This window comes from Fragaria vesca, unplaced genomic scaffold (genome assembly GCF_000184155.1).
Source record: "Fragaria vesca subsp. vesca unplaced genomic scaffold, FraVesHawaii_1.0 scf0513022, whole genome shotgun sequence".
NCBI lineage: Eukaryota > Viridiplantae > Streptophyta > Magnoliopsida > Rosales > Rosaceae > Fragaria > Fragaria vesca.
In genome coordinates this window covers 17,298-26,718 of record NW_004443422.1, presented here as the reverse complement: position 1 = coordinate 26,718, position 9,421 = coordinate 17,298, and the positions used below count along the sequence as shown (strand labels likewise).

General features: G+C 35.1%; 3 protein-coding genes across 3 annotated transcripts; 2 read left to right on the top strand and 1 right to left on the bottom strand.

Annotated features, from left to right (window-relative positions):
- The first annotated feature begins 933 nt into the window (after positions 1–933).
- LOC101293545 (B3 domain-containing protein At1g49475-like) lies at positions 934–1,332 on the top strand. The gene has a single exon (XM_004309670.1). The coding sequence runs from the start codon at positions 934–936 to the stop codon at positions 1,330–1,332; it is 399 nt and encodes a 132-aa protein (XP_004309718.1).
- A 16-nt stretch (positions 1,333–1,348) lies between these two features.
- Positions 1,349–2,745, top strand: LOC101293253 (B3 domain-containing transcription factor VRN1-like). Its single transcript, XM_004309669.1, has 5 exons — positions 1,349–1,543; positions 1,633–1,891; positions 1,981–2,103; positions 2,209–2,369; positions 2,488–2,745. The coding sequence occupies exons 1-5, from the start codon at positions 1,349–1,351 to the stop codon at positions 2,743–2,745; spliced, it is 996 nt and encodes a 331-aa protein (XP_004309717.1).
- A 1,543-nt stretch (positions 2,746–4,288) lies between these two features.
- Positions 4,289–8,431, bottom strand: LOC101292955. The gene is made up of 5 exons (XM_004309668.1): positions 8,056–8,431; positions 6,265–6,377; positions 5,817–6,194; positions 4,880–5,624; positions 4,289–4,696 (listed from the first exon to the last, which is right to left on the bottom strand). Exons 1-5 carry the CDS (start codon positions 8,279–8,281, stop codon positions 4,623–4,625), a joined length of 1,536 nt encoding a protein of 511 aa, XP_004309716.1. The 5' UTR covers positions 8,282–8,431; the 3' UTR covers positions 4,289–4,622.
- Between the last annotated feature and the right edge of the window lie 990 nt (positions 8,432–9,421).

The window sequence follows — 9,421 nt, the reverse complement described above, 5'->3', positions numbered from 1 at the left end:
TAGTACTATATATATATATATATATATATATATATATATATATATATATATATATGCTATATACAGAAGTATGTCATTTGTAATAGGATGATACTTTTCATTCCTAAGCTCATATTGGGTGTCTTCCTGCATAGTCGAAAAATATCTAATTGTAAGGTACACGTTCTTGTTCTTTGATTAATTTTCTTCTTTTTAGATATATTATTATATCATTTCTCATCCTAATCGAGAGAACATTTTACTCTCTACTACTTGCGTTTCTAATGTACCTATTAAGTAGGGTATGATATGATAATATACCTAAAAAGAAGAAACTCAAAATTGGGTTTAGAGTATAGGATTAAGGTATAGGGTTGAGGGTATAGGGTATATGGTAGAGGGTATAGGGTATAAGGTATAGGGTATAGGGTTTAGGGTTTAGGGTTTAGGGTATAGGGTATAGGGTTTAGATCAAATATCTTATTCGTATTATATTTTACCTTATATATTTAGGGTTACCTTATGTATAGATTAAAGAATGAATTCTTTTAATCTAGATTTTTTCATAAAAATAAAGAAAACTACATGATTCTTGCAAATTGATTGAAAATGTTAATGTTAGAAGAAAAACTCATAATCAAGGTATTTAAGACAACATCAATTAAGTTTATTTATTATATTTAAATGTTATAGTTGAACGGTGGCAATTGTGTAAAATTTAGAAAAAATAGGACATAATATTTATCATAATTGATACATTTTAGATGTTTATCAGATAAGAATATCAGGTGGGTTTTATTTAAAACCACTCTTCAAAATTGGGTGTATATGAAAATTCCCCTTATAAATATCATGTTATATATGATATTGCATGATTCATTTGTTTCTGCCCAAAGTAAACGATCTTAGGTCGGACGTGCTTGTTTTGTACAGAGTATTCCAAAGAAATTTGTCATGAAATATGGACAAGATATATCAAATTCAGCTTGTCTTAAGCTTCCGAGCGGTGCTGAGTGGCCAGTGAAATTGACAAGGTGCAACGGTAAGGTTTGGTTTGAAAAGGGTTGGCCAGAGTTCTCTAAGTTCTTCTCTTTAGACTACGGTGACTTCCTAGTTTTTCAATATGAAGGGAATTCTGTATTCCAAGTTTGCATATTTGATAGAACTGCCACAGAAATTGATTACCCCATAGCAATGCCCGGGATGGAAGAGACGGATCATGAAGATGAAGAAGATGATGATATATCTATTGAAATGTTGGAGGATTCTCCACCCCGCCGGGAAGTTAAGAGGGAGAATTCTCCATTACCATGTCCTTCATCATACAAAAAAATAGAGAACAAGTTGGAGTGATAAAGCAGCTGAGACGATGTCTGAAAATGATGTCGGAGGCTTATCGACTACACGAAAATGCTTAAAGAGAACACTTGAGGATCTTGGGGAGTTTCAATCACTGAATAATGATGAGAAGGCTCGAGCTCTTTTGAGTGCTGATGGTTTTATATCTGAAAAGGCTCACTTCAAGGTTGTCATTCAACCTTCATATGTTCAACAAAGTTATTTGGTAAGAAAGCTTATAGCTAGAATTATATATTAAAGTACATATATACTCTCCAAAATGTTTCCATAATATCGATCATCTTACTGTTTCAGGGTTTGCCAGCGAAGTTTTTTAAGGAAAATCAAATCAAGGCCGCTGCTTATGTCACCCTTCGGGTTTCAAACGGAAAAACTTGGTCAGTGAAGTTCAATTATGAACAATCAAAAGCCACACTCCAGCGTGGTTGGCTTGCATTTGTAAAGGACAATTGTCTCAAAGTCGGTGATGTGTGTGTCTTTCTCTTGATTAAGGACATTAATCTTTTATTTCAAGTTGAAATTTTGAGAGCTACAATCTTCCCCGTGCTAGTAGGTAATTACATTACACATTAACTCACTATGCAGTTACTGAGCTCCATATATATCTGCAAAACTTGCACTTATGTTTTTGATTTTCTCGAGTGGCTGGGCATAGTAGAGGAGCAACTGTACATGTAGAAGATAATAGAAGCTCAATGAAAGTGGAATCTGATTGCGGTATGGACTGTGGTATGGCTTCTGTTAATCCTTCTCCTCTTGATATTGGTAAGCCTATAGTATGATTGTATGAATATGAGGTACATCATTTCTTAAAATCAGGGTTAAGGATTATATTTGATAATTGATCGTTGGCTAAAACTTTGGCGGTAGGCAATAAGAACAAAGGATCAGAAACTAGTGGGGAAGTTGCTGAGAGGCATTGCTCATTTTTGAGGGTTCCTAGGGATAACCTCGAAGCAGCCAGCAAGTTCATTCCAAAAAATCCCTTCTTTCGAGTCACTATTCGGGCTTATCACCTTGCGAGGTCAAATGTGTTAAGTACAGTCATCGGCTACATATTCATCTACTCTTTAGTTATATTTGTTTATCAACAGCTAGCTAGCTTACTATAAGTTACTGATTTACTATACATCCCTTTTCTTTATGCAGAATGTACCAGCCAATTTCATCAAGAAATCCATAAAGCGACTACAGCAGAAACAAACAGTGATGCTTCAAGTTAAAAATAGTTTATGGCCTGTGAATTTGGTACCTCGTACTCAAGGATCAGCTGGCAAACTTTGTGGTGGTTGGATTACATTTGCCGGGGAACATGATTTGAAAGATGGTGATGTTTGTGTTTTTGAGCTTATGGAGATGAAAGCCAATAATATTGTACTGAAAGTTCACATTTTTAGATGTGATTAGGTCTAGTGTACGCCGTTTTGATGAAGACTTCAACAATCACATTTGGGTATCTTATAGTTCTTTTATGTGAATTTAGTTTCTGTGTTTGTTCATGAATCAATACGGTCCTTATATTATGAATATGATTTTATGTTCTTTTAAAAGCATATGGACACTTGAGCCCTTGGAGGGCAATGATACACGAGCAACTCGACCAGCCATATTAGTAGAAGGAAAAGAAAAAAGATGAGTGCGGCTATTGAAACCTCAGAATTTACTCACTAGACCTCCTACGTTTTTTACACCTGCTATCAAATTTTCAAATAGTATATTTACTCATTAAACCTCACTTAAGTTCCTCAAATAACCTTACTATATAATTTTTAATAATGAATCATTATCTCTAAAATTAACTCACTATAATTAATTTTTACATTCTACATTTCTTAATTACGATTTGATTCCTTAATTTAATAACATAAATTTCTTAAAAATAAAAATAGAAGCACAATATATAGGGTTTCAAAAATTTATTTTTATCAACAAGAAAATGTTCTAACATGAATTAACGTTTTTTTTCTATTGTACCTCTCCTAAACAAAGATCAAGAATAACCATTTTTACTCTATGTATATTAAATTTTTTTTTATATTTTGAGTACCGCATAATAGATTATTTCAATAGTTATTTAATTATTCATAATTGATATTTTTTTTTCTTTGCAAATAATCTTTTCATCTTGTACATATGTTCAAGACATATGATAATAGAAACTTATATTGATCATAGTTTTACCTCTTATTAAATATATGAATGCTTCAATAATATGTAGTAAAATTAGAAATGAAAATATATAAGAAAAATAATAAATAATGTAATCTGTCATTATTGAATTGGAAAGTCTAAAGAGAATAAATGTAATACTTTCTTTTATATAACTATTGTCCTTAATAGTCATTTTATAAGAGGAGAAATGTGACATTTAATAATTCGTGATTACGTGAGGTCAAATGAGTAAATTTGGAGGTCCCAATAGCCGCACTAAAAAAAAATTTAGTTTTATGATTAATCTAAACCGTTAGTTTTTATTAGATCTAATGAATGATATTCTGATTATAATTTTGATTGTAATCTTATATGCTATGGATCCGCCTCTATTTTTAGAGATATAAATAGAAGTTTTCTTCTGCTAATAAACTTGAAAAAAAATTATAAAAAATAGTTCAAGAATCTGAATAATTTACCGAAAATGCCTCTACTTTATATTTCCCACTGGAAAAATAAAATTCTAGATTATTCAAATGCGATTGCCAACTTTGGTCCTAATCTCGATAACAGTCCTCTTGTATAGCCATCTAATTTGATAATGTAGCCTCTAATTGCCCCATAAGAAACTTTCATATATAGATTCCCTGTGTGTCAAATAAAATAAAGTTCGAAATAGAAAACATGAACTTGGATATAAAGGAAAAAGAAGTTTTTTTTTTTTTTGTACACAAATAAAAAGAATTTTGTTTCAGTGGGACTTTGTCGTGAATAATTTAATTTGGAAGGCGAACAGAGGGATACGGAAACAAAAGGATACAGTGATACGTACATTTGCTGGTTACATTTGAAGGAGAATACACAAAACAGTGGCAATGCTGCATCTAATCAAAGGCCTGCCACCTCTGTGACTTTGACCTGAATATGCAAATGCATCTCATGCCAGCTGGATTTTTTAATCAACTATTTACACGCATACAAGGAACTTATATCCACTCACTCACGTGTGAACCACGCTCTTTGCGTAGCTCAACATTACACAACAGGAACGCAACTCCTCCAGCTTTTTCCAGTCCTTCCTTGACTTACCAGAGAAGTGGTTTCACTTGCAATGCAAAGTTTATCATCGGCTGTTATAAATGTAATACCAAAGCTAGGAATAGTGGTAATGCCCAATGAACACAAGGAAGAAGAGCTGCAGAAGTTGCTGCAATAACTATGTGTCAGTAACCAGTATTAGTTCAACACTGTTAACTGATCTCAGGTTGAAAGTTAAACAAGTAACAGGAGCTTCATACTGAGAAATCTGGTAATAAGAAAGAAATATCGAAATGAACAAGATATAATATCAATTTTAAGATAAAACAATACATAAAAAAAGTTTACGTACATGTTGATGTCGAGGGTCCAGGTGATTGCCCTGCGTAAGAATGGCTACTATCTGATTCACTCTTTGATGGCGGAAGAGCATGAGCAAAAACCACATGAGGCAAAGGACTAGATGCTGGTGCTGAACGAGAAATGGGTGCTGAAGGGTGTACATGCTTTTGGGGTGATGGACCAAAGATGGGAGGAGAAACACCTGGTGCACCAGCAGGGGGTAAATGTGACTGCTTTCCAGCCTTCCCTCTACGACCATACCAGAAGCTGGGAGGCTTTGCTTCACAACTTCTCTCAGGTGCAGGCATAGTTTTCCATGGTTTAGGTGAAGGATTAACTGGTCCAGGTGCACCTTGAAAATTTGCGGGTGGACCACTGCCCGTTGCAGGTGCAGGTGAAATTGCAGGAGCTAGAGGGGAATTGTGATGGTGGTGATGATGGTGGTGATGGTGATGATGGGAGTGATGGTAGGGGTGGGGCTGAGGCAATGGAGCAGGAGAAGGTGACCATGCAGTGCCATCTCCACCATTGAGCGAATGTTGCAAAATAGATGAAAGACGAACTTGCTTGACTTTACCAAACACCGTATTATTCAGGCCTAGGTTTCTTGAATGAGAATGTGTGATGGTTTGAGCCAGTTGTTTTAATCTTTGCATTGAAGGAGTATTGCCAATGGTCAGTAGAACAGATGACTGAACAGTAGTAGGGGCAGCTACTGTTGAACCTTTAGAGTTTGACAAGCTAACATAAAGGTTCTGCATCAAAAAAATAAACATTGAGAATCTGTGAAATTCCACAGCTATCATCAAATTATCAACTCTTACCAATAAGAATAAAACAAATTGTGAAATATATGTACACATATATTTGCATTGCAGTAGCTCTGCCTTACAAATGTACATACAGATAAGGTCATGAGAAAACAGAAAGGATAGGTTTATACTAACCTCATAGGGTGCTAGATGTAAACCCGACTTCAGTTGGCTTTTCAGGTCATTGAAATTTAGTTGTATTTGATAGATGGAAAAGTTTAAGGTGAAATTGAAAAGGATTTGCACTTTCTGTAGAAGAAATGCTTTCTGTGGTGGAATTATGGTAATTCCACCTGGGAATTTTAGCACCTCGAAAAAGGATGTGGACCCAAACAAGGATGTATTTAGGCTCAGTGATTGGTGTGTGACCAGATATTCAAAAGATGCTCTGATCAAACTTTGAGAAGTTGGCAATAACTTTGATGATTTTGGGTCTGGATCAACCCCAAATACTACTCTTGTTACATTTGAATGATTTGATCCATCTAAGGATTCCACAGATAGGATAACCACCTGGTTCAAATAACACATTAGATCCAAATACAAAAAATATAGAGACTAAAAAGAAAAGAAGAGTGAGTACTTTAGTTGACGGAGCGACTATCTCATCAAAAATGTTATCCTCAAGCTGCAAGACATTATCCTCCACCAAAGAAACCGGCTTAAAAAGATTGAAACTTGCTACTATATGATGATCTGGATGAACAAATGCGTTGGTCAAAAATGCATTACCAGAAAATGTGATCACAAAGCACACAAACAAAAAATTATATTATATACAAAAAAAGAAACAAAACAAAAACAAAATACAACATGAATATAAATAAACATTAGAGCATTGGTTCAATCATATTGGCTCATATTAACATACTAAACAGGCTATCTCAAGTCCCGCAAAAGAAAAGTCAGGTTAAAAGTCACTCAGCCATTACGCAATCAACTATTCCCAGAAAAAAAAAAAAAAGGAATAGAATATCATGCATCTGAAGAAATAAAGTTATACAGCTACCTGACTCTAACTACACATCATGTCCCATATCCGAGGACAATAAATTTGTATAATGCATGGTACTTAGAAATAATAACATAGATATCAAGTTATCTAATTGGAATCAGATCGCTCCCGTGTAACCATACAACATATGTATACAGTTTTATAAAATTGGAAAAGAATCCACACCCTAACTGTCGATGAGGCTAAAATCTGATCCTACATCTTGAAACCTAACCTTGGTTAACCTGGAACAACCCTGAAGTAAGGGCACTTGAAAATGAAAAATTGTATTATTTTACCCCTCAAACTACAGTATTCTGGATTTTAAGTGGTTACTATATTCTGGGTTTGACTGCAATATAATTTCTACAAAAGTTCTAAATGGCAAGGAGTTACAAACCACCTAGCCACCATACAGGCCCAAAAAAGAAAAAAAAAAAAAAGTAGAAAAGCAATTAGTATGTACGATATTGATCATGATGTAACCTTTGACCATGAATATTAACAATTCAGATTAAAATCTAATGGTTTATTTCTCAAAATAAAAGTCATCGTTTTCACGACACCAAATCAAAATACAAGAAAACAAAAATCATCCATTGAAATTGCTACCAGCAATAAGATACTTGATCTTAATTTGGAATGAGTTAAAATCTTAATCAAGTACTAGATGACCATGAGCCCAAGTCTAATAGCATGTATCTACATTTTTCTTTTTCCGTGAGTGAAAATCGTCCAATTCATAATGAATACAGAACTGAGAGACCAGGGGTAATAGTGAATCTGATAATTCATAGAAATTTTTGTGCATAGAATGACATTATATTGCTCCTTAAGATAATCAAATCTAACACATGTGGAGTGAACTAATAGCATAAATCCCAACTCTAACAGCTCAAATAGAGTTATCAGAAAGCTATTGTATAACAGTATACTGGACAAACACTACCTGACTAGTTAATGGCACGAAGATAATGAATTTCCCTAATGCATATACAAGGAAATTACCAAAGCTTGCTGAACAATGTTCATAAAGCCAGAGCAGGTGAGAAAATGAATGGAAACAGATCTATTCAAACCAAGAACCTATATTTAGCATCCGAATACAGTTAAGGTAGGTTAGCATCTATAATTCTGGGTGTTTAGCTTACATAGAAACAAGTCTAGTTGAAAAAAAGGGAAAAAAGGGAAAAAAGGAAATTAGTAAAATTCATATTGTTAAAATTGAATAGTAACGATTCTATTAGAGGGGAAAATACGAGAATCATGAAGCACAGAACAGTAATGCTTGAACACCGACAAACCGAAACAATGCCAAATTGCTGAACGCACAAAGTAAATAAAAGAAGAGAATTGCAGATCCGGGGATGGCTAAGGTACCTCTGAAGACGGGATCAAGATCCAGATCGCCCTGATCCGCAAACTGAAGAAACGGAGGCAACCAGAAGATTGCAGAGAGGAAGAGAGCAAGAGAGAGAAAGAGAAACAAAAGGCATCTGAGTCCAATTAGTGTGCGAATCCAAGGACAGCAAGCAGCTGCATTTCGCGATGAGGGCTCAGAGCCCACAGTAGAACCCAAACCCTGCTCTCCTTCAGTCTTTCCCATAGAGAAGAGTGAGACTGCTCAGCCTCCATGCCCCCCGCTTTGCTCAACTCCTCGCCCCATTCTCCACTCCTCTCAAATTTAGGGTTCCAACTTCCAACACAACAAGCAAATGACAATCTGCGACTGTTTTTCTTAGGAATGCACTTGGTTTATCTGCCTTTTTCACTTTTTATTTCTTTTCTTGTTAATTTTGTAGCTATTTTCAAAATTTTGTAAGAGGGGAGGAGAACAAGTACCCAAGTACGGCGGGATATTACAGCCCAGCACTGCAGTAGAGAATTAGGAGGGCCTCCTCCTCTCTAATAATTAGGTCTCAATAAAACAACTCTCTAAAAATTAAGCAAATATCAGGAATAGTCTGTAAATAAATTTGAATTGTAGTCGTGAAAGAATAGACGGGGTGTGTGAAGCACATAGTAAATTTTAATTGTTGTAATAGAAGAACAGATAAGTTTGTAAAAATGTGGGCTCATTGCTAGGGTTGGGCTCGGGTCAAGACCGGTAGACTTTTTACAAGGACTGTGACCAGACCGGGTGTACCAAAACCGGACCGGGCTTTGCTGTTATCAGATGAGGGATCGACAAAAACTCGGACCGTCACGGGTCGAGCCGGGCCTACCAGTTTTTCGGGCCTAAATCATGTCACACACTGAATGACTGAAAATCTGTTTTTTTTTGCAAGATTTTTTGAACAAAAGCTTATATCACTAGTACAGAAAAAGTTTTCATGACGTTTGGAAAACGTCATTATAGCGATTTCATGACATTTATCAAACATCATCTACTTCGCCGTCTTAACCGTAGTGATGGAAAGGGGCCTGAAACAACGACGTTTAGAAAACGTCATAAAATACTTTTAACGACGGTGCATAAATGTCATAGATAATAAGAATGATGGTTGGAAAGTGTCATTTAAAGTTTTTGCAGGACATTTTTGCACTATCATCAAATATGTACCATGACTGTTTCCAACTGTCATCATATGTTTTTCGATGATGTTTATCCAACGCCATCAGTAGTGTTTCCATGATGTTTTATAACTTGCATCCAATGGTTTCAATGACATTTTGTTATTGTCATGTTATGTTTGAATGACACTTTTACATGTCATTATCTCTTTTCAATGACAATGTCAAAGTG